Here is a 25636-nt window from a genome sequence, read left to right as displayed (position 1 = left end):
GCGGTCGATTGCTAACTGGTTTATTTATTTCATATCTACCTTACATATACTACACATCTCTTTCCTATAAAAAGTCTTGTTGCTTGATTTTAACATAGGAAATACATAGGTAATTTATCTTAGCTTATTACTTACATCCTACTAATTAATTATTATGTATATCCGCTTCTCCTTCCCCTAATAAACTAAACACTTGAATCAGTAAAAAAAAATCCCTACTCTATTTTACTTGCTAAGAACAAATGGATTATTGTTTAATTGCCCTTTTTAATTACCTACATAATATATCCAAAACTTAATCACTCCCTTAACCATAGATAACACACTATAGCTTATCAAGTTATCTCCCGTATATATTTATAACAATGTAAGTACCCTGTATGTATTTTATGAAACTTGCCTCAATTGAAACTTTCTATTCCGTTTTTTTTTTTTTTTTCGATATAGGTTACTTAATTGTATTTCTTAATTCTTACTCTTTTTTACGTAGCCGGCACGCTCGCTTAGGTCTTTCCATACTTTCCAGCGGAGATTCTAGAAATGGCGTCAGTCCCCCGGCGCCTGGTTCGGGCGTCGGGGATAGTACCCGCTCCGGTCGTGGCGGCGGCGTCCCGGTCGACGTTTGCTCTTCGCATTCCTGTGACCCCCGCTGAGTTGCAAACTCCTCCGCATCCTTCCAGGGTGAATACGACTCTTTGACTATTTCGTTTCGTCTTCGGGGTCTTGTGTTTACATACTGATCCGTAATACTTATCTCCGCACTTTCTGGTTCTGTTTCGACGTTCCACGAAAATCGACTATTTCTCAGTGGTAAATTTTGGTCTGTGTGTCTGCGACAAATATTTCCTTTGTTTTGTAATATTTTGTACGATACCGGCCCCGTTTTTTCTATTATATCTCCTTCGATCCATTTATGACCCTTTGTGGAATAATTCCGTGTTAATATTTTATCTCCTACCTCGAATTCTCGGATGACTCCGCCTGAGCTTTCTATTTGTTTACTCTGTGCCTCCGCCACTATTTTAGACGTACTCGGCCGCATTGCGTCTAGTCTATTCCGTAGGCGCCTCCCTAACAGAGCTACTGCCGGTTCTACTCCTGTGGTTGCATGTGGACAGTTTCTATATTGCAGTAAAAATCGACATAAGCTGGCGTGTATGTCTACGCCTTCTAACACAGCCTTTTTAATAGTTTTCTTCACCGTCTTAACCGCATTCTCTGCAGCTCCGTTTCCTTGCGGTCTGTACGGCGAAGATGTAACATGCTTGATAATATTTTTACTGCAGAACTCCTTAAAATCTGCGCTTTGGAATGGGGGGCCGTTGTCCGTTACGAGTTGGTCAATTAACCCTAGTCTAGAAAATAAACTTCGAAAAAATTTAATGATATCGTACGCCGTGGTACTACGTATTTGCTCCACCTCTAGCCACTTACTATACGCATCGACTACGATTATATAATATTTCCCATGGACTTGAGCAAAATCAGCATGTAGTCGCTTCCAAGGTCCCGTCGGAAATTCCCATGGATGTAAAGTGGTTTTAGGAGGGGCGTCTCGTACATTTCGGCATGCTTCACACTTCTGTCCCACCGCCTCGATATCCTTATCTATAGAAGGCCAATACACGTAATTTCTGGCAATAGACTTCATTTTTACAATTCCTAAATGTCCCGAATGAATTTCAAATAAAACCCGTTCCTGTAAATTTTGGGGAATTATTAATCTGTATTTGTATAAAATACACCCATGATCAATATACAGCTCTGCGCGCCTTACAAAAAATGCCTGTTCATCCTCTTTACACTTTTCTGGCCATCCAAACATAATATAGCCATAAATTCGACTTAATAAATTATCCTTTTTTATTTCTGCTGCAATCTCTTTATAACTCACCGGTAACGTTTCATTCACATAGAATAAATAATGTTTCTCTGATTTGAGTGGTCTGTCATGTTTCTCACCTTCTAATGGTAAGCGGGATAATGCGTCCGCATTGCCGTTGCATTTTGATTTCACGTAATTGATGTCAAAATGGTACGCTGCCAATGTAGCCGCCCAACGTTGTAGTCGACTTGCTGCCGTTTGTGGAATGCCGCTTTTTGGCCCAAAAATATACACCAGAGGTTTATGGTCCGTTTTTAAAATAAATTTCCTACCAAAGAGGTATTGGTGATGTTTTTGTACCCCATACATTATCGCCAGTGCTTCTTTATCTAGTTGGCTGTAGTTCTTCTCCGCGTCTCCGAGCGTTCTCGACGCGCAGCTGATTGGCCGCTCCGTTCCGTCGGCGAATACGTGCGCGAGGACTGCTCCTATACCATACGAGCTACTATCTACTGATAACACTAACGGAAGCGCTGGATCGTAATGACATAACACTCTGTCGCTTGATAAAATATTCTTTATGTTTATAAAAGCGTTTTCGCAATTTATATCCCAGTTCCATGGCTGATTTTTTTTTAGGAGAGAATATAATGGATGTAGCAACGAACTTAAGTTAGGAACGAACTTGCCATAGTAATTTATTAGGCCTAGAAAAGCTTTCAATTGAGTCACGTTTCCTGGTGTTGGAGCTTTCACAATAGCCTCCACTTTTGTCATATCCGGGTGCAAACCATGTCTATCAATAATAAACCCTAGGTAAGAAACGCTTTTTTGTAAAAAACTACATTCTGACCACCGGTCAAAGCTGCAAATAACTCTTCGATGCGTGGAAGCGGATAGTGATCCATTTTTAACTTAGGATTAATCGTTGATTTGTAGTCCCCGCATAACCTAATATCTCCCGAAGTCTTAATAACCGGAACTATGGGTGTACCATAGTCCGAATGTTCAACCGGATAGATCGATCCTTCCTTTTCTAAACGATTAAGTTCTCTCTCCACTGCAGTTCGCAATGCCAAAGGTACCGGCCGGGCGCGAATGAAAACCGGTTTATTATCTGTGAGCTGCAAACGAATTTGTTTCTTACATTCGCCCAACTTATCCGTAAATACAGAAGAATATTCTGTCCTTAGCTCGTTTATGAACCGATCGCGATACTCATTATCACTATAATCTTGTGAAATATTATTAATGCATAATTCATTTATATTAAATTTTTGAATCCAATTCCTACCTAACAAGGGACGACTCCCGTTTTTTATTATATACAGTTGTAAGTTCTGTTGATAATTGTCTTCGATACATGCATTTACTAATATAAACCCGATCGGTTCAATTCGCGAGCCCGAGTATGAGCATAATTTTATTTCATCTTTCAATATCTTATAATTCGAAAACATACTATTATAACATTTTTCACTAATAGCTGAAATTTTGCTACCCGTGTCCAACTCACATTTAAGTGTTTTATCCCCTATTTTAACATTAATAAAATACGGTTTGTCTCTGCTTGAAACCGCCCGTATATTGTACATTTCAGTTTCCGAGTCATCACTCATGAAATTATGGTCCTTTTCGGTCGTTTTGTTTGCCGCTTTACACATAACTTTCAAATGTCCCCTGCGTAAACACAAATCACAATTGTACTGCTTATAACGACACTTATCTGCCCGATGAGGCTTCCCGCACCGCCAGCAAAGCGCCGAAGAGGCCGCGGGCCTAGCCCGGCCCGCCGCTGCGCCGCGCACCGCGTGCAGGCCCTCGCAGCTCGCCTCGCCGCTGCCACCGGCCGCGCTCGAGCCGGCCGCGCCGCCTGCGCCTGTTCCTATGTTGCTGCCGAAGTCCCCAGAATATGCACCGCCCGAACTATTGCGGCCGCTCACTCTGTCCACATGCTTCTCCGCAGCTTCTAATCCTAGAGCTAGCTCCACCGCCTTCTTGTATGTTAGATTAGTCTCGACCAGTAATCTAGCTTTAATGTCTGTACTCCGTAAACCAGTCAGGAGCTGTTCACATAGATTTTCTTCCAGATTTTGCCCAAATTTGCATTCCGTTGCCAAATGCTTTAACTGTTGCAAAAATTCCAATATGGATTCCCCCGGCTTTTGTTTTCGCTGTCGAAACACTTCCCGCTCCACGTATACGGAACGTTGAGGTTCTAAATGATTTTTCACTATTTTTACCAATTCTTCAAAGGTTTTATCCTCCGGTTTATTTGGTGCACATAGATCACACATCAAATTATACGTGCGTTCACCAACTAACGTTACCAACGTGGCGACTTTGTGTGTAATTTTTATTTCATTAAGAAATATGAACTGTTCCACTCGCCGCACATATAACGACCACTTCCCAGAAAACAGATCAAACGGCTCAATTTTTCCGAAAGGCATTCTCAAATATTAATTATTGCACGCGTGTTTATTTTTAACTTCTAATCCCGACTCGGCGCCAATGTAATGTACGTGATAATAACACAGCGGTCGATTGCTAACTGGTTTATTTATTTCATATCTACCTTACATATACTACAGTATGTTTAGTTGATGCACGCGACTTCACACTCACATTTATAATATTAATATACATTTTCTGTGATTGGGTGAAACAAAACTCATTCAAAATAATATATTTAAAAAAAAATTTTTAAATCGGCAAAGCTTGACGAGTGATCTCATAAAGCATAGCAACACACGTCCACGTCATAAATCCTATCGAATGAAGTCATGGGACTTAGGTATTCATACAGGGTATAATTTGAACGCTAGCGAAAACTTAGCGCTATTATTATACTGGCACCGATTCCGTTGTCTTTCTCTAAACTTAATTTAGAGTATCTGCATCCTTTTCTTTTTAACAATGCTAAAAAGGGTCAGAACATGAACTTTACATTTAAAGACTCTAAACTTTAGTGCACGCTACAAAAAACAGTAGGCTCGCGACTGTGCGCTAAAATCACGGGTTTTACCATCTAAATATTAAATTTAAGACTGTCAAACTGCGTCTGTCCTTTTCATATTACATTAGTAAGAAGAGTATGCGAATACTCTAAAATTAGGTTGTGCTCAGAGTCCGTACAACTATCTCACAATCCAATACCAATAAGTCCAATAACTATGCCTTTTACTTGTAGTTTTAATGATTTACTATTTTTCAAACCTGCAATGTATACCGTACAAAACTCGGGGACAATGCCGAGCCTACGACGCGGCATTGACTCCGCGGCACCTATCGTAACGTTCGTTGACCTCTGATGGCAATCAGATGTTTCATTTGCAATACATTGCGAACAATCACGTTTTTTGTGGTAATCATCAGTACTATCACCTGTCTTCGTTTTTGCTAACGTAATTAAACCCTGTATACAATACGCAGCCTTTGGTAACTGCGATCAGTCTCGGCCGACGGCGTGCGTGTCGGGCGGAGCGTCGATCCTGATGACGGAGGCGGCGAGCGCGAAGTATCCCTCGTAGTGCACGTCGGCGGGAGTGGTGTCGTAGTGGTAGTGTTTGGTAACTGCGATCAGTCTCGGCCGACGGCGTGCGTGTCGGGCGGAGCGTCGATCCTGATGACGGAGGCGGCGAGCGCGAAGTATCCCTCGTAGTGCACGTCGGCGGGAGTGGTGTCGTAGTGGTAGTGTTTGGTAACTGCGATCAGTCTCGGCCGACGGCGTGCGTGTCGGGCGGAGCGTCGATCCTGATGACGGAGGCGGCGAGCGCGAAGTATCCCTCGTAGTGCACGTCGGCGGGAGTGGTGTCGTAGTGGTAGTGTTTGGTAACTGCGATCAGTCTCGGCCGACGGCGTGCGTGTCGGGCGGAGCGTCGATCCTGATGACGGAGGCGGCGAGCGCGAAGTATCCCTCGTAGTGCACGTCGGCGGGAGTGGTGTCGTAGTGGTAGTGTTTGGTAACTGCGATCAGTCTCGGCCGACGGCGTGCGTGTCGGGCGGAGCGTCGATCCTGATGACGGAGGCGGCGAGCGCGAAGTATCCCTCGTAGTGCACGTCGGCGGGAGTGGTGTCGTAGTGGTAGTGTTTGGTAACTGCGATCAGTCTCGGCCGACGGCGTGCGTGTCGGGCGGAGCGTCGATCCTGATGACGGAGGCGGCGAGCGCGAAGTATCCCTCGTAGTGCACGTCGGCGGGAGTGGTGTCGTAGTGGTAGTGTTTGGTAACTGCGATCAGTCTCGGCCGACGGCGTGCGTGTCGGGCGGAGCGTCGATCCTGATGACGGAGGCGGCGAGCGCGAAGTATCCCTCGTAGTGCACGTCGGCGGGAGTGGTGTCGTAGTGGTAGTGTTTGGTAACTGCGATCAGTCTCGGCCGACGGCGTGCGTGTCGGGCGGAGCGTCGATCCTGATGACGGAGGCGGCGAGCGCGAAGTATCCCTCGTAGTGCACGTCGGCGGGAGTGGTGTCGTAGTGGTAGTGTTTGGTAACTGCGATCAGTCTCGGCCGACGGCGTGCGTGTCGGGCGGAGCGTCGATCCTGATGACGGAGGCGGCGAGCGCGAAGTATCCCTCGTAGTGCACGTCGGCGGGAGTGGTGTCGTAGTGGTAGTGTTTGGTAACTGCGATCAGTCTCGGCCGACGGCGTGCGTGTCGGGCGGAGCGTCGATCCTGATGACGGAGGCGGCGAGCGCGAAGTATCCCTCGTAGTGCACGTCGGCGGGAGTGGTGTCGTAGTGGTAGTGTTTGGTAACTGCGATCAGTCTCGGCCGACGGCGTGCGTGTCGGGCGGAGCGTCGATCCTGATGACGGAGGCGGCGAGCGCGAAGTATCCCTCGTAGTGCACGTCGGCGGGAGTGGTGTCGTAGTGGTAGTGGCCGCCGTCGCCGTGCTGGCTGAAGCCGTGGAAGTGCTGCACGCGCAGGTCCAGACCCTGCACACACCACATTCATGCTTCACACTGTAACATTCAAGACAACGATTGCAACTAGTGCAACCGTTTCTGCTTTTCACCATCGTCATCAACCCACCCACATCGCCGGCTCACTACTCAGCACGGCGGGGTGATTACGTATCTCGCGATAAGCTTGCGACAGGCGTAAATCTCGCGATCATTGTGTCAAACGTCCGGCTAGAGAGAGAGCAATAGCCACAAAGCAAAATAAGAAGAAGAAGAAGAGAGACAGCAAATGAACTATCGGATTGCTACTGCTGTCGCTACTGCAACGTTTTACGTAACCACTCCGCCGCCGGTCTGACTATGAGAAGCCATCAAAGTTGTACTAGTGGCTAGAGACTGGACGACGCCACTAATACATGATAGCTTATATCTTGGAAACTTGACACTTTGGAAGATTTTGTCTCATACGAAACTTGTTTTTATTGATGCAGCTATTGATTAATAGAGGTTTTAGGCATGTTGGCTATTTTGATAAAAAAAAGGTAGACCACTAAATTAAGGCAAAATCTCTAAAGGCCTTTGTATAGGTTATCGTTTTACCAAGTCTCCGGTGACGAGCGTGCCGACGTGCACGATGGGCGCGCGCATCTCGAAGAAGTGGAGCCAGTCGTCCACCTGCGCGTCCGTGCACACCGGGGTGGCGCTGAAGTCCGGCATCACGTGGTGCTTCACCTTGCCCTCGCGGAGGAGGAACGTACCTCCCAGACCTATAGCAGACGTATAACACAAACTGGGAAAAGTTGACGACCTCCCTGGCGCAGTGCTAAGTGCTGTGGTTCTATTAGTGGGAGATCCCTGGTTCAATTCCTGGCAGGGGTTTGGAATTTTATAATTTCTAAATTTCTGGTCGGGCTTTGGCCGTGGCTAGTTACCACCCTACCGGCAATGCCGTGCTGCCAAGCGATTTAGCGTTCCGGTACGATGTCGTGTAGAAACCAAAAGGGGCAGGCATGGGTTTAATAGAAAGCATACCCCTTCCAGGTTAGCCCGCTTCCATCTCAGACTGCATCAACACCACCAGGTGAGATTAATGGCGGCAGTAATGGTAGGCCAACAAGGCGGGGACATTACTGCTTAGAGAAAGGAGGGGTTTTTAGTCGGTAGGAGTCCGGCACTATGTCCAAGAGGATTTTCCCCGAAGAGGAGGAAGGAGATGATCTGGAGCCATGAGGAGATGAATTCCAATCTCGATGCGTTAAAATTGTTGGACTATATATAAACTTTAGTTAAATACAATCAACGGAATAGAATAGAATAAATTTTTACTCAAATAAACTTTTAAATGCATTTGAATCGTCAGAATAATTTACCTGTGCAGTGTTCGAAATGCTGTTCCTACCCTAGACAAGATAAAATATTGTGAACAGCTAGCAATAAAGTTACAAATTAGATTTACCAACAACTTTGTCTGTATAGTGTTCTTTCAGCGCCTCTCTGATGGCGGTGATGAAGTTAGCCTGCCCGATCCGTTTTTTGGCGACTACTTTAATAACCTGCAAGGAAATTAAAGATATTGGATATGTAAAGTCGAGCCTATGTAAATTGTGATATATGTATTCCCAATTTCTAAATAGCAACTAATAAGTACAACAGATATTTGACTATTTTATCTAATTTACGTGCCATCTTGCTTCGCCTGCCACGCTGCGTATCAACAAAATCATAAGATTTTACTCCAGAAACAAAGTTTACCCCGAAGACATCTGGTATGTGCTCAGTTCCATGTAAGGGATGCATGGCTAAAGTCAGCTATCCGCATTCCTTTGCAAAACGAACATTATAGTTTTGTAAATCTCTTGCTTGGGCTATTGTGGCAACCTTTTAGCTTGAGCTATTGACAGTTCGTGCGAGACCAAGTCTGAGCAAAATATGTGAAGAGTTCTAAATGACCTTCCCGGGCTTCCCCTCGGAGAGCAGATAGTTCCCGAGCAGCGCAGTGCGCGTCTCGTTGTTGGGCAGCTGCCTCTGCTTGTAGCCCGAGCTGCCCTTAGCTGCTCCCACGGGCTCCACCGACACCACGCGCGTGCCCTGCGACACCTGACCCTTGTTCACGTACAGGTTGATTATACCCTGCAATGACACAATTTAACGTTAAAGGACTTGAACTTACTCATCAGAATCGTCCAAGGTCTTATATGTAAGATACATTTCATTAATATTTTGGCCACTTGTATGTGCTTCGAATTGTCTGCTAACACACAACTACGGACTGAAGGGAGGGACTGTACTTGCAGTATGTCTACCCCGGTACGTAGTAGTCGAAATTCTCTAGACACATACGGAGCTATTTGCTTCCTTGTTTCAACTTCTAACCGCTAGGATATCACATGCCCTCCCGGCATCAATTTTCCCCTTCGCTTTTAATATGGGTACCTTCAAGTCAACAGTGAATATACCTCTTCTAGACAAGCGCGTTCTATCTTAGACTGCAGTCACTTACCAGCAGGTTTGATTGCGTACCTACTTGGAATTCGGTCAGAAGAATTACCTACTCATGATTCATGATGATTGATGAGATTATTCTTGCAAATTAAGTAGCAACAATAGAGACCTCGCAGTTGACCCCAAGGTACGGCCAGGGCCCCGCGCCGGCGCCGGCCAGCAGCGCGGGGTCTCTGCGCAGGTGCCTCAGCAGCGCCGCCAAGTCGTACACTTTGTCGCGATGCACCAGGGGCAGCAGGTACGGTGGTCCGCCTATCTCCACCAGCTTCACGTCGCCCGTAAGACCTGAACACAAGATACTGTACAGATATATAGATACTTGGTTTATTTTCTGTTAATGACTATAATGTCATGGTTATGTTCATTCTGCCAACTCTCTCATATCATAATATGGTGCTCAGAATTGGTCCCTAACGAATTCTCAAAAGTCCAAGCTTAGGATTTGCCGAAGAGCAATGGAATGCAGCATACTTGCATTAAAACTAGCACTAGCTAAAAGGGATTCTGTTATAAACGCAAGCAGCCGACGTTGCAGAACGTATCAATACGTTTTATATGTTTACCTAGGTACCTATGTCAAAACTCAACGAACAACTTACATACAGTTGTTATCTTATCACACTGTAAACAAGTAGGTAAACAGCTACTGCAATTGCTTCAATCAATATTTACTTGCGATAAACAATATAAGTGCCTAACTGTCCCATGAGATGACAAATATAATTGAAGCGAAATAAAAAAGATAAATACCTATTCCATACAATTATCTTCGAAATTCTTATAATAAATTAAGTCTTTTTACTTATAGTTGAATCCTCTCTCTAATACCGATGAGGTAAGAAAATGTCTTAAAACGCACATAAATCCAAAAAGTTTGAGTTACGCGTCACGAATCGAAGTATAGGCGGCCGACGTCTATTACAGCTGAACCTAAGATATAGAGAAACTAAAATACCTGGTGCACTGAGGGAGAAGGGCGGTTGTGTGAGGTCGGGACTGTCCTCTGCAGACACCTGCACATCCTCGAATGTGGCGGCCAACCGCCGAGACAACACTACAAAATTAAATTAAACATTATAAAAAATTCAGAAATCTAAATATAAATGTATAAAAGGAAAAGGTGACTGACTGACTGACTGATCTATCATAGCACAGCTCAAACTACAGGAGGATCGGACTGAAATTTGGCATGCAGATAGCTATTATGACGTAGGCATCCGCTAAGAAAGGATTTTTGAAAATGCAACCCCTGAGGGGATAAAAAACAGGGATTCGAAATTTGCCGCGGACGAAGTCGCGGGCATATATAAGCTAGTTTACCATATTTTAAGAGCCGGGTATCTTTAAAACAGGAGTAAATATGCATCTTCTAGGTAAACGCGTCCTTTATCACTTCCCATCAGATATGATTGTGAGTAAGTGCCATATATTGAATAAAAAATATTACATTTCTTAAAATGTCTGTTAATTACAAGCTTCCTCGACCTTCATATAATCATTATGTAGGTGAGAGGAGAGCTTTTACACTTGATGTATGAGGTTTGCTACTCTATGGTCCGAGTCCTGACTCAATGGCAAAATGAGTAAATCACTTACTCAGGTACCTACCAGGGTCCAGGAGCATCAATAACTATTATGTCGCTGCAAATAAGTCATTTACTTAAAATAATAGAACTTAAGGCAAAGCTAAAAGCTCCTAAGGCTGAGATCTATAGAGCGCACTTTGACATTGCTCAGACTTAAGATTGAGTTAAAACGAGACAGACTTATGTGAGAGATATCTCTGTCTCTTTTTAACTCTGTCTTAATTCTAAGCAAAGTCAGAGTGCGCTCTATAGATCTCACCCTAAAGTGTCGATAGTAGATACTTATATTATACCAACTCATCAATAGTACGGATTTTAGGTGATATCTAGATTCTAGACGTACCATCAACAATTTCCTCTAACGGCGGAGTGTACAGAGCCTTCTCAGTGATCGGCACTTTAGAGTAGTCCACCGACGCTGCCATGCTGACACTGGAACAACAATAAGTACCTACTTATTTCATCAATTATGGGATAAAACAGTTCTCTATAGAAAAACATTTCAAATTTTATCAAAATCGGTCCAATCGTATCAAACGAGAATATGAGACACATATTTTATACCTTTTTTAGTGATTATTATGGTCTCCATCATTCAAAATACCGCTAATTAAAAGCAGGTCAACGTCAAATCAAGCAAGGAAAAAATTTTTACTCCTTAGAAGAATTTTTCCAACATGATAAAAAGCGTTTTTGACATTCTATTGTTGGACATTATTTTAAAAAAAAAGCTTATTACAGTGCCTATATTCGCTTGGTTTTGACATTTTATTTATTACTCTTACTTACTAAGTTTAATTTTATGATTTACCTGTATTATAAAAAAATATCTAGTCACACTCAATAATCTCAACTGTTAACTATATTTGTACGCCGCCATGGCCAATGTGCTGGACTGTTTCTTAGATTTAACATCTTATGTACCACATTATGCAAATAAAGAATTATTCTATTCTATTCTATTCAAGTAGACTATTTTTGTACCTACCTTTTTATCCCGTTATTCTCGCCCAAAGCCGCGCAATTCGCTGATTTAATATACACAAACATAAACAGTAAAATACAAGTTGAAATGTACATAATTATCGTAGAAAGTAAGTTTTATGGAATAAAATATTGAACCAAAAACTAAATTATCTAAGGTCAGTATCACTGACCTTTGCTAAATAAAACTTAATAAATAGGTAAGTATAAATAAGTCGTGTTAATAAGTACGTACGATAATAGTGTGATGTGATGTTGTTAGGTGCCCTGCGGCAGATTTGGAACGTCGCTGGACCTTGAATGACGACCTCAAACAGTGTCGACGAATAAAATAATACCGGCTCAGTCAAATTGTGGTTATCTGTCGTGCGCACGCGTCGACTTCACTATATACCTCACACTATACTGAAAGAATGCAGATGGACAATTATTTAGTTATTGTAAATAACTTGTTTTGATTGTACCTACTTATCAATACTATTGTACTGACCTTCAAACAAGGGTCATTACTGATTTAATTATTTTGCACATACCTACCAGCAATCCATGCAAATCTAAAAACAGAAAAAGCACTACCTACTTGAGTACAACTGTGTACTACATTAGGTACCTAGTTAATGTACGCGGCAGAAAGTAATGTACATCGACCTTTAGGAGATAGCAGATTTGTAGAGCATTGTCTCTGTCGTTGAGACCGATAAAATTTCATATAGGTAGGTATGAGTGACAGAAACAACGCTCTACAAAGCCGAAATGTCATTCTAAAGGCCGATGTACATTACGTTGTATCGCGTACTGTACATGTTTAGCGTTGGATTTGGAGAGCGTTATCTCCACAAAATCAATAGTTCGAACTTTCATTACAAACTGAGATTGTGCTATGACATAGGCAGGAGTTAGTAGGTAGGTACGGGAAAGGGTCGAGATGGCATTCGGGGTGGGGACGCACTGCACAGCCTCCACGCTAACCCGGTGCGGGATACCGCGGCTGACGTGCGGGGGTGCGGCGCGTCCCCCCCCACCTCATACCCCTATTGCTATCTCTACCCGTCTGATACATACTTATATTATATGAGGCTTTGTAGCCCTCTTATTTTTCATCATCACCATATCAGCCTGCGGGTGTCCACTGTTGCACCGTTGCGACGTGATTGAAGGACAAACCAACAAAAAACACTTTCGCATTTATAATAAGGGTACTGATGTACTTAAATAATGTAATCTCTATATTCAGATTAATTACTAAGGTCTAAAAATAAAAGAAGTGATAATTTTAATAGAAATATATTAGGAGGAAACTTAGGTATATTCACTTGGTGTTAACTTTTACACTTAACATAATATAAATAAGTTATTATCAATACTTTCGAGTCAATTAAGTTATTAGCTATCTACTTAATATCACAAAGCTAAGCTATATCACCATACAAACAAGTCTACTTAGAGTTGTATTGCGCGTCCATTCCTATGTGTACATCTATAGTGTTCGGGGCGTTCTCCGCGATTGCCATGTCAACCTGTCGGGTAGTATACCTAATGTGAAATATAAAGTAGATCTATATTTTTGACACAAATAGCACGCGGCAAATATACGCCAAGTGGCCTGTACACATTCGCCGAGTGGATTGGCAGACAGCGTTGGGCCATTGTATACCCGACTCTTTACATAGCAAATGTGGTACCCATAAAATCATATAGCTATTGATGTCTTTTCTGTTCGTTTATTTCTTACAAATATAAAAGTTAAATAATTTAACACAGCTTTAAAGCCTTTGAAAAATCTATTCAAAGGTAAATATAACAACAAATCCGTGAAGTGTACAGCCAGTAAAAAAGAAAAATTAATAACCATGGTCGATTGAAGATTAAATTATTATAGGTAAGCGCGCTCCAACCTAGACCATAATATCATTGGTTTTTATTAGGCAAGATTGGTGTCGCAAGCCTTTCTCACAATAAAAAACTGTGAATTTAAGATACATTAGCCGGAAATAAAATAAATAATACACTTAATAACGACCTTTGGGTTTTTTACATTAATAGACTCAACTTTAAAATCACAGGTTCATAAATAAGGCAGGTTTGTGACTTCTTGCTGACTATACATTGAACTAAAGCACAGCCTCTTGCATTTTACTAACTCTAATAGAACTCATTTTATATAAAACGTATGAACGACATGATAATATATAATTTTACATTTATCTAATTATGTACATACAAACTTATTTATATTAAGTAGAACTTTGTGTAAGACCACCAAGACAATAAATAATTATGTTTGGTATAGCATATTGCAAACTAATTGTTGACCATTATCATGAATCAACTTACAAGGAAGTCCCTTCTTTAAATAAAATTAAAAATTCTAGATAGTGTTCTGTCTTACTCTTACTCATTCGTAGCGACAAGTGCGGAAACGAGACAGACTTCATTTACCTAACACTTTTCGTATGCATCGGTGTGCTAAAGGCGTAAAGGGAATAAGTTTTAAGCATTTAACATAATAAGGGATGTGAAATTGTATTTATGTATAGAAATTATGTGATTCATAATTATAACAGTGATTCGTAATTTTTAAAACATAATTTTCACATTAGTTTCGCTAAAGTTTAATAAAAAACATCGAAATAATTGTGCGTCATTTGAGGGTAGAAATTTTTGGGTCACACACACATACAAACAAGAACAATACTGATATTAGAATGTATTTTTTATCTATTTCGAAAATCATAATTTGTTAAAATATTATACTTTTGAGCTTGTTTCAGTAACCATAATAAGTAATTATTACAAAGTTATTTAGTATGTTAACTCTTATGCTTATGCTATACATTGCTTTTTTATTTATAAAATACTATGGTGAAGACAAATTCTGGCAGGCATTGTAGGAATTTTAGCCCAGATATATAAAATACTGTCGTTCATTCTGACGAATACTTCGTGCTTACATTCTCTTCTCAGTTCAGACTTTAAATATCACTGTAGATGACACTAACATTTCACACAGATGCAATCATTCTGGAATCATCCATCATCATTTAAAGGTAATTATATCCATTAATATCTAAGTAATATCCACATAAATGCTGTCATATTTCACACGTAAATTGATAGGCCTTGTCGCAAACAAATTCAGCAGGTAAGCCGGACATGAGCTTATTATCCACACAATATAATAATGTCACAGTTGGTACCGTCCACTGCAAACAAAGGTCCGGTTTTCACCTAAACGGAAAGGAGATACGTTCAGTCAACTAATCGGATTTTTAAAAGATGTGATATTTTTTTCACGTCAACTATTCACACACACACACACACACACACATTGATTGAACACATCTCCTCTCCACTCCGCTTGAGTGGGAACCGTGCCTAACATTAGTGTGCTTAATATTTAGTATCTCACTCAAGTTAATAGAATTCAAGCCTGAATACACAATAACGCTAGCGTAAAATGGTCCTAAAGCTATTTTATTTAAAGACAAAAATTCAATACCACAGATTTTAATTTTAAGGGCTGAATTTTAAAGTGCCAACTGTATGTATGAACTTGTGTTTTAATCAAGACACTAAAGTCCATGTTACTTCAACGCTAAAGTGTATCGATAATTAAACTCTATCAACGTGGTGAAATGTATACCTTATACTATGAGACTACACAGATATGTACATATGAACTATCCACACAAACGCTCTCGTTTCTTATGGTCACATGTAAATTCGTAGCCCTTATCGCAAACAAGGCGGCGGGCATACCGACTTTGTGTCATAAACTATAACAAATATCCTCGTATAGTATATCTACAGGTCGGTGTGCGGCAACAGTGTATGTCTGCGGTCGTGGTACAACGCCTCGCAGCAGCCGCGTTCTGCCAGCCATCGTGCCACGTCTCCACTGTCACACTGTACTCGAGGCCGTCTCACCGCCTCCCCTGAGGTTCCCCCGTGTATGGAATTGTTCCCCCTCCGCTCGCACCTCCTCCGCGAACACCTAGTTCCACAACCACGCACCGTCGGAGTACACCGCTGTGCATGACACCAGGTTGCTATGGACAAAATACTTTAATCTATACCATAATTTTCACATTTAGAGAAATACTTTATACACAATAACTCTCCATTTCAAAATACATAGAACAACTCGGGGTTTGTATGATTAGTGCAGACAAGATAAGATACCTTAAATGCGTTTCCATGACGACCTGCGGCGTGGTGTGCTTGCAGGTGACGATGCGCAGGTACGAGTCGGACAGCAGAGCGCGGATGTCGTGCGGCGTGTCGCGCACGATGCGGTACGCCAGGAAGCGCTCGCCGGGCTCCGACGGGAGCGCCAGCAGTAGCGCTGCACCTATACACATATCATTTTCATTTATGTTTGTTGTGCTTGTATTTTTTACATAAACGAGTATATTTGATGCCTAGATATTTTAGGTTCCAGTCCAGACTAGAACCTAAAATAGACTTTATTATATAGAATATTGAGGATAATAGAGTGAGTGCCATAATCGCACGGCTACTGGTACTACTACGCCACTTACAAACGGTTGCTACTTGTTTGTCACGCAAGGAAAGCACTGATGTTGCTAACTCAGCGTTGTCCTTGTCTCGCTCGATTGGCTTCGCTTATACCACAACCATGCTCAGCCCTACGGGCCTTTAATTTCCCATACAAAAATGATGTGCGGACAGATCGATGTTCCGGCAGTAGTAATGGTAATTAAATCAGTTCGCTTGTAAGGAGTGTCGAGGGTGTGGTTCGGGTGAACTACTAGTATTTACACGGAGGCCTACCTGCAGCTAGTTCGGGGCAGTATCTCGGTAGCGGCGCGGCGGCGGCGGCGGCGAGGCGCGGCGCGCGCGCACGTTGCGGCGCCGTGCCCGCGCGCCGCGACGTCTCGCGCAGACGCCGCCGCCGTCTCCCGTGGCGAGATGGTCCAGCACGCCGATGACGGGCTTGGTGACGGTGCCCACGAGCCCCTTGCCCACGCCCGCGAAGAAGCCCGCCACGCCTCCGCCGCCGCGCCCTCGTAGCTGTGCTTCACCAGCGACGTCATGCCGCCTGCACACTCACACGCGCCACAGTAAATATACAACGTTACAGAGAAATTTTAGAGACACCTTTAATCGTGAATCTGCTGACGGTACAAACTTTGAAACAAAATACCTATATTGAAAAACTTATCACCTTGTTTCAATAACGAAAGAAACAACAGAAAATGGTTTCAAAAATGATACAAGAACTGAAACCAAAGAGGAAAAAGTGAATATTCACCCAATATCCCGAGGCCGAGGCCGCGGAAGCCAGCAGCGATGTGCGCGCCCCGCGGCGCCCGAGCGGATGCGGCGCCCGCGTCTCCTCGTGAGCCTCGTCGCCCACCACGCGCTCAAGCCGTCGCCCAGTGTCTCTACACAATACACTACAATATAAACTTCCTGCAAATAGTAAAGTCCTGACTAATTCACGACTGTATCGAATAGCTCTTCGTTACATTTTCATACGTTAAAACAAACATTTCTGACCGTAATAATATAATGACCTTAAATGTTTAAGCATAAGAGCCGAAAACTCTCACCATTATATAAATAACGTAAAGGGGTCACGATCCTGAACAGGAATACAAGAAAAAAATACATGACCTTAAACTGCAAGAGGATTTCAAGAACATAAAATGTGTCACGTTTAAAACTATTTTTCTTCTTGTGTCGAAGAAGAACAGGTCGTAATGAGGAGACGCAGTCTGCCCTGAAAGGTAAGAAAGGAACACAAGGAAGTCATCACCTGTGACTTATAGCAGCAGAGTTGGATATCCCGTGCGTGACGTTCTTGAGCAGTGCGCCACGTTGCCTCCAGCAGCAGGCCGGACACGCCCCTCCGACACGTCCAGACACGAAGACCAGCGGTGTTGCCCAGGAAATCCATCCGAGCCCAGGATCTTCGCGGCCTTTGCCATTCAACTCCTGACCACAACCCGAATCGTACATGAGCCCTTACAAGAGACTTGAGTCCAGCATCGGACTCGTATCGGTTGACGACGAAGACAACGACATATAAAGCGACGATTGTAATCGATTCCTTAGACAAAAGGTGAACTGGAGAAAGGAGATCCTCTAGAAACTGTTAATGTGAGGATGACGAGTTCGCGTTATACAAAATGTTCAACCAGGAAACGAATCAGACACATTTCCTGATTTCAGATGCAAACCTCCCGTACTTATAAAATAATACGTCAATATGTACCTATCGCATGACCTTTGGAGAAATTTGTTTCTACAGTACTTATGATTAGCTTGTGAATTATAAAAAGTGTACTGCTGCCAACAATTTCTATTTGCCTAATTCTATTTGCTTAATTCTATTTGCTTAATTTCTATTTACTTGGCAATATATTTTCTCGAACTAACATTCGGGTTGAGCTAATAATTTTTGGACTCTGGAAGCTTGGCATGACATGGCATTATATGTACAGACTCACGTCTTTGAAGTGCTGCAGCAGTTGCCTGGCGAGGCAGGCGGCGGTGTCGAAGGAGTGCGCGCGCACGAACGGCTCCAGCTCCACGGCCGCGTCCTCGAAGCGGATGAACGTCAGGCCCAGCCGTCTCTTCAGCGTGCTGAGTTCGCCTTCCAACTTGTTCGCCGTGAACATCGATAGCCGGATCTATGATAACAAACGATGACTCACGTCTTTTAAAGTGCTGCAGCAGTTGCCTGGCGAGACAGGCGGCAGTAGTGTATAATTGGGGATTCTGTACCACTCTCGCTACACTCGCCGTGATACAGAATTCCCCAATTCTACACTACTGTCCTCAACATCACATTAAATAAATAGAGTTTAAATCCAAGCAACAGTAAATCAAGCATCCACATTTTGAGCAAACTGTTGACATGGTTTAAGAACGAAATATTTATTCTATTTACCCGAGCAAATATGGTGATGAAACTACTAAAAAACCTTGAATTTCAAAACTACTCTTCAAACAATATTTTTACAATATGAAAAACAGCTATTTGACTATAACAACCAAATATTGTGTTTTCAAGACATTGATGCGGTCTAAATAATATCACTATATGTATTATATTATAAATGCGAAAGTGTGTTTCTTTGTTGGTTTGTCCTTCAATCACGTCACAACGGAGCAACGGCGGATCGACCTGGAGAGTGACATAGGCTACTTTTTATCCCGGAAAATCCACGAGTTCCCACGGGATTTTTGAAACCTAAATCCACGCGTACGAAGTCGCGAGCATCAGCTAGTAGCCTAATAAACAGAGTACCTACGGTACTTTTCGTTTTATGCCGTGTGATGTATATGATAATCATCAAAAACAGCAAAAATGTCTAGTTTTCACGCCAATAAGACCTTCTCTTGTCCCTATGTCCTTTTTCGTTTTTCTCCTTCTATCTAGTTTCTTATCGCAAGCTGTGACAATCACTAAGTGGGTTTACAAAATAGCATTTATATGCATTTCTTTCTTTTTGTAGTGTGTTGAGTTTTTTGTAACCTGTTGATTGTCCTCTTCGCAGGTACATCGGCGTAACTTACCTGACTGGGGATGATCTTGATGAGCGCGAAGTAATATCTGGTGGCATGCAGCGCGGTCAGCTCATGCAGCACGCGCCGGGTCTCGAACTCCGCCTCGTCCGGTTCCTCCGCATCCTCGGCCTCGCCCGCCGCCGCACCCGCACTGCCCGCACTACCCGCACTACCCGCGGCGCCCGACTCCACCCACGACCACATCAGCAGGATCAATCTGTTCAATCATAATAGTAGTAAGAATTTATTTTAATGTAGATACGGGTACATACCACGATTAATTTGGCGTTTTTATTTGTCAATATTTCAAACCGACTGCAGCAATTCGATTAGTTACCAATACTATGAAAACTATGAATATTCTTGTCAATGTCATTCAATTGCAGAGTATAAGATCCCCTTACAAATATTTCTGACTAATATTGCTTGACGGCTGGACTCACGTATTACTCGGAGATGCTCGCCAAGTTTAGAAACCTATCCAGAGTTCCTTTTCAATGGGCCAATGATATTTGACTAACAAAACTATTACAGATTACAAGAAGACTACAACTATTACTGAAAACTTATTCAAACACCCTACTATAATGTAAAGGATTATTTAAATAATAAGAAACTCGGGAATGAGTTGCCAAACAGCTTTGATAGTTCTAATAAGTATATAAGTGATTTTGTAAAGTGGCGATAATAAAAAAGAATAGCCGACTGAGTTTATTGTGGGCTCTTCTCAGACCTGAGCGCGTTAAGAACCTTCGTAGCTTCAGTTTTAAGTTTACGTAATCAAATTATCACCACTGCATCATTGTATTACAAATTCAGAAATTGATCATCAGAAAGTGTACCTATACAATTTTAAGCGTAAGTCAGAAAATTTGGTTTAATTTAACTAATTTTTGGATAAGTTATTAAAATGTCTTCTCCTATTAAGCTTGCACGTGGATACAGATCACAACGCGTAGAGGTTTATCGAGAGTTTTAATCTTTATAATACCTCTAACTATCTAATATCTAACTTTATTAGGGCACAATTATTGCTATTGCAAGTGCAACCACTTGATCAAAATAGCAACCTAAACACAAAAGTATTTAATAGTCATCAAGTCTCGAGTCGGAACAAGACTGGAGCAAACACCCGTATTTATACAAATCGATTCAAGATGGCTGCCCCATCACAGATTGCGTGACATCGGATGAGTAAAATACTGTCTAATTCATTAAACTACCTTCAATAAGCTAACACAATAATACCCAATCTGAATAAATGGTTAGAGTTTGAATGCACATTATAGTGGTTCATTTACACTACTCTGACATTCCAACAGAACTGACCTCTCATCGAGCCTGACGGCGATGGGCCGCAGCGCGACGACGAAGTGGTTGAAGTACACGGCGTTGTAGTTGCGCGGCGGCGCGCGCTGCAGCTCCAGCGACACGTGCAGCGCGGGCAGCGTGGCGCCCGCGCTGCTCGAGCTGGCCGACCGCTCCGGCAGGCAGTGCAGCAGCACTGGGCTGGGCGTGCTCGGCAACTGCGGGAAGAGAGACACTAGTCCGACGGCTGTCATCTCGTGACGACCCTTCAACATGGGGCCCTAATGTTTCACCAACAATTCCTGAATATCTAAAGTTTAGGTGTTGCGTACCCTGAATCATCAGGGTTGAAGAGTTGGATTTGGAGTTAAATAGTCGTTGCTTGGTATCTATAATATTTAATCACCATTAACAACTCCTGAATCTCCACAAATAAGGCGGCAGTAACACTGCAGCCGCATTGGGTTTCAGGAGTCAAATCTAAAACAAATATGGGACCACCGCACGATCTTCCTCTGTTCGCGACACGGACAGCTCGCCTAGCATCAGCCGCACGTTGTACCTGGTTGTCCCACTGCATGGAGTCGACGGTGAGCGCGAGGTGCGCGGTGTTGTGTGCGCGCGCCGCGTCGAGCCGCACGGCCGCGAAGTGCGCGTACAGCAGCTCCGCGGGCGGCCAGCGCGCCACCAGCGACACGGACAGCCCGCCCAGCGTCAGCCGGACGCCCCACTCGCGCGTCCCCAGCGGCGCGAGTGAGGCCTCCTCCGACTCCCCGTCCTCCTCACAGCTGCTCAGTAGTTTGCAGTCCTATACATATCAGGTATTGTTGCCAATTTTAATAAAAAGAATACCCGGCTGAGTTTGTTGTGGGGTAAAAGGTTGCCTGGAAGAGATTGCTGTGAGCAATAAGGCCGCCTTTACATACAATTTTTTTTAGTTTAAGTTTCTGTAATAGTTATGTAATATTTTTTGTGTGCAATAAAGTATTTCTATCTATCTATCTAACACTAATTTGTGAACCCCGGCATCGAGTTCAAGCCCCAAGCTTCTGGTCCGAAAAAAATAGTGTACAATTGGGCATCCTGGTTCCGAACAAATTTGTGTACATTTGGGGGTTCCCGTCCGAACGAATTTGTGGGAACTCGGAGCACGACTTGCCTCACCACTCGGATTGGTTGGTTAATACGCCTAGCTCACACTGCACACTCCTCTCTCACTCAGAACATACTGAACGGAGGTAGGGCACGCGCCAAGAATCGGCTGCCTCCACAAGGTAAGTGCATTTCTCACTTCTAGGGCATAACCTCCTCCACAGGTCGGGCAGCCTAATGGTCGTTTTGCGATCCTGCCCCTAGCTTGTCCGAGCCCGAGCTCTTTTGTGGGGGACAATATTATAACAATATAAGCGTCGCTTCTTGCGAGTGTCCCCTGAGCCTTATTGTTGCTAAGTATTGATGAGAGCACTTACAGGATTGGCCTGGTCTGTGATGCGCACGAGGCGGGTGGGCCCGTCGGCACACAGCGTGACGGCGAGGCGGCCGGAGCCGGGCCGCAGCGTGTGCCACGCCACCGCCTGCTCGGGCGGCACGCCCGCGCCGCGCACCGCGCCCGGCAGCCCCAGCACCACGCGCCCGCCTGCACACCCCACACCCCACGCCCTCAATATACCAACCGCACACACATTGAACGATATAGCAAACTAACCAAAACAATTAATTTAAATAAGGCCTTCTTCTCCGACCAGGGTGCGCTTGGAACCTACCTTTAGTTTTGAGTATACGTAATTATCACCATCACATTAATCCATACTAATATTATAAATGCGAAAGTGTTTGTTTGTCTGTCTGTCTGTCTGTCTGTCTGTCTGTCTGTCTGCTAGCTTTTCACGGCTCAACCGTTCAACCGATTTTAACGAAATTTGGTACAGATATAGTTTGCATCCCGGGAATGGCATAGGATTCATGATGAAATGGAATATGATTTTAACCCAAACATAATGGTATCATCTAACTTGAAACAAGACCTCATTAGTTGTTCAAGCTTGATTCACGTCGACGGACAGTGACAGCGATGAAGCAGTAAGAACCGTCTGGTTTGAGGATTTTACAACGCGTGTTTCCCCCTACAAGAGACCTATGTCCAGCAGTAGACGCGTATGTAGATGCTGATGAACGTACCAGGTGCGAGCCCCATCAGGCCGTGCTCGGGCTGCACGCACAGGTTGGCATGCGCGCACGCCATGCGCGCGGCACCGCGGCCCTCGCGCACCAGCCGCCACGCCTGCGTGGAGCCTCTCCGCGGGTCCGCGCGCCGCAGCACCAGCGGTGTCGCGCGCCCCGGCCGCGGAGCCGCCTCCTCGATATCAAGCACCTGATCAACATTTATCTCAATATTAAATCTCTAGACTAGGTCTATTTAATATTCAGGGCAAGAAACGCAAAACAAATGCAAATTGCACAAACGCGCAGTAACCGCTCGTACCAACAATCGAGTAGTAGGTACAGCTGTCGCTACAAGTATGAACTAATATGAAGCCCTTGACGCAGTATAGTTCTTGCATTTCACGAGGGCGAGTGGCTCATGCTTGTGTTTAAGTCGTATCGGTGTAAGTAAGGTACACTGAATGTGTGCGTTTGCGAGCGCTCGCTCGCGACTGATTGGTCCGACGTGCACGCACATTTACGCAATGTCCATGTATACGACGTGCAGATATGCGCGTAGTTCGGCACTTACACGAATCCCTCCGTGTCCCTTAGCCACGCAAATAAGTTAAGATACTCATTCATCACAATGTTGTGATCAATTTTTTTTTTGTGAAATACGAATAGTAAAAGCAGAGTTAAATAAATAAAAGAATACCAGAGCGTGTGGTGAGAGCGTGGTGTCGTCGGAAAGCGCATCGGTGGGCTGCGGCGGGGAGCTGCCTTCGTGGATGAGCTGGTCGTTGGGCCCGCGGCGCCACAGCTGACACCTATCATACGAACAGTATGTCACGCAATACTTTTTAAAGTAAAGTTGGGCCATTTTGAGATGGTCTACCCTTCAAGATCAATCTCATTTTTACGCAAACAAAATTCCAACTCAAACAACAAAAAAAACTCTAAAACAATACGTCAATAAGTCAAAAAAAATTACCTGTCACCGTATCGTTTGCGTGCGAGTTGCACGCGGGTCGAGCCCAGAGGCACTTCCAACACGAGAACATCTGACTCGGGCGACGCGGTGTCTGTCGGCGTGCCATCACTGTTACAACACAAACCATCAATTATTATGATTATTTCACATTGAGAATAATTAATTTTAATTCTGAAATTGTAAGAACTTAATTGTAATAATTGCACGCCGAAAAGGCAGAATATTATGAAAAATGTACCACGCGCCCCTCCTCCGTGCATTAGTACGTACGTGCTACGTACCTCCCTGCCGGCGCGGCGGTAGCGGTAGCGACGAACGCAACGTAGATGAAGTTCTGGTAGAGCAGCGTGTGAGTGTCGTGCAGAGCGTGCAGCGGCAGCGCGAGGCGCGGGCCACCCGGCGCACGCAGCGCCAGCGCGCACGTGCCCTCCGGCTCCGGCAGCGCCCAGCGCGCGCGCGCTCCCGCGCCTACCACGCACTCCTCCGTGCACCCCACCTGCAACGGCTCCTGATATTAGGCAGAGAAGCGTTGAAGTCTGCCTGTCCCAGAAAGCAAAGAAATAGAACAGGACAAAATTTGGATGGTGTCGAGAACCATGGCCGTAGCCAGGAAATCTAGCTATAAATATTCAGTTCGTGTCTCGTACCTGATGGAACATGATGGCCACGGGTGCGTAGTTGTCGATGCGCAGCGGCGGCGGCGCGGCGCGCGCGTCCGTCAGCACCACCAGCAGCGTGGCGCCCTGGGCCACCACCTCCAAGCGCAGGATGTGGTACGCGCCACCGCTTTCCCTGCCACCACACAAAACTCCGTAAAGGAGATCCATAGGAGAGTACGAGTAACTGAGATAGCTCAACGTGTTGTGAGACTGAAGTGGCAATTGGCAGGGCATATAGTTCGAAAGCCGAAATCATGGCACCATGGCACATCTAGCACCATGGGCTCCCCAAGGTGCCAGAATGGCAACCTCACACCCGTAAGCGCAGCGTTGGACGATCCCCCACTAGGTGAACGGACGACATCAAATGAGTCGTAGGGAGCCGCTGGATTCAGGCGGCGGAAGAACGTGGCGTGTGGAAGTTTCTACAAAAGCCCTATCTAGGCAGGGCATTGATCCGAGTTTTGCGCGCTATACATTGCGGGTTTAAAGGATACTAAATCACTAAAACTACAACATGAGGTAAATAGTATGGTTTTGGATTGTGTTTAGGTAGTATAACAATAACACTAAGTTTTTGATAGCGTTCTAGTTAAACTCTGTATATCCGGGAGTTCAATTCCGAGCACACACGAGTCAAAAAGACATTTAGAGTACGGTTAGCTTAAGGATGCTGGTCACCATTTATACTTCAAGATAAAAACATCCGTTGTTTTGTCATACCTGCAAGCGATATGCAAGCTCCGTGCCGTGTCGATCCTGAACCCTCCGGACCACGCCGTGAGGGCGCGCGCGTCGGGGCCCGCCACCAGCACGCGCACGCACAGCAGCAGGTCGCGGTCCCAGCGCGCCCAGTGCCACGGCAGGTAGCAGCCCGCCACGGCCGACACGTGCGTGGCCATGGCGCCCGGATCGTTCTGGCGGGCAAGACCATACACTCCCTATTCATGCAAAACGTTATTTCTTGTGATTATGGATGTTTCTGCACTACAATGACAAATGGGAAGTGTTCAATAATAGTATGTTCGAGGTTTAAGAGTATGGTACTAAATGAACTAATGCTAGAATAAAAATTAATTAATTAACTAATGAATACGTGTTAATTTCGAGGAACATTAAACAAGAAAACTGTTAAAATATTGACAATTACAATACACTTAAATATTCAATGATCCTTAAAAGGGTCTAACGCAGA

At 44.2% G+C, this 25636-nt stretch overlaps 2 protein-coding genes across 3 annotated transcripts; both read right to left on the bottom strand.

Moving 5' to 3' along the window:
• Window positions 1-4: 4 nt before the first annotated feature.
• Window positions 5-12186, bottom strand: LOC117996737 (ester hydrolase C11orf54 homolog). 2 transcript variants are annotated; one of them, XM_069509503.1, is made up of 8 exons: window positions 12035-12186; window positions 11159-11247; window positions 10185-10283; window positions 9339-9514; window positions 8678-8857; window positions 8184-8280; window positions 7328-7494; window positions 5-6760 (listed from the first exon to the last, which is right to left on the bottom strand). In XM_069509503.1, the coding sequence occupies exons 2-8, from the start codon at window positions 11238-11240 to the stop codon at window positions 6587-6589; spliced, it is 975 nt and encodes a 324-aa protein (XP_069365604.1). In that variant the 5' UTR covers window positions 11241-11247; window positions 12035-12186; the 3' UTR covers window positions 5-6586. The 2 variants fall into 2 exon arrangements, with proteins under 2 accessions (XP_069365604.1, XP_034840779.2); XM_034984888.2 differs by lacking the exon at window positions 12035-12186 and adding an exon at window positions 11804-11910.
• Window positions 12187-13067: 881 nt separating this feature from the next.
• Window positions 13068-25636, bottom strand: LOC117996479 (intermembrane lipid transfer protein Vps13D-like). Its single transcript, XM_069509508.1, is given in 23 exon segments — window positions 13068-15752; window positions 15755-15808; window positions 15811-15848; window positions 15982-16150; window positions 16594-16702; window positions 16705-16814; window positions 16817-16861; window positions 17075-17123; window positions 17125-17148; window positions 17150-17207; window positions 17582-17641; window positions 17643-17757; window positions 18272-18458; window positions 19348-19555; window positions 20668-20864; window positions 21209-21454; window positions 22116-22282; window positions 22825-23017; window positions 23507-23618; window positions 23783-23890; window positions 24064-24278; window positions 24430-24574; window positions 25165-25636. Coding segments are annotated over 23 exon segments (2937 nt in total). The 5' UTR covers window positions 25344-25636; the 3' UTR covers window positions 13068-15603.

The sequence above is a fragment of the Maniola hyperantus genome, chromosome 3 (genome assembly GCF_902806685.2).
Source record: "Maniola hyperantus chromosome 3, iAphHyp1.2, whole genome shotgun sequence".
Taxonomy (NCBI): Eukaryota; Metazoa; Arthropoda; class Insecta; order Lepidoptera; family Nymphalidae; genus Maniola; species Maniola hyperantus.
The sequence above is the reverse complement of the archived record's forward strand: the minus strand, read 5'-3'. Positions and strand labels throughout refer to the sequence as shown.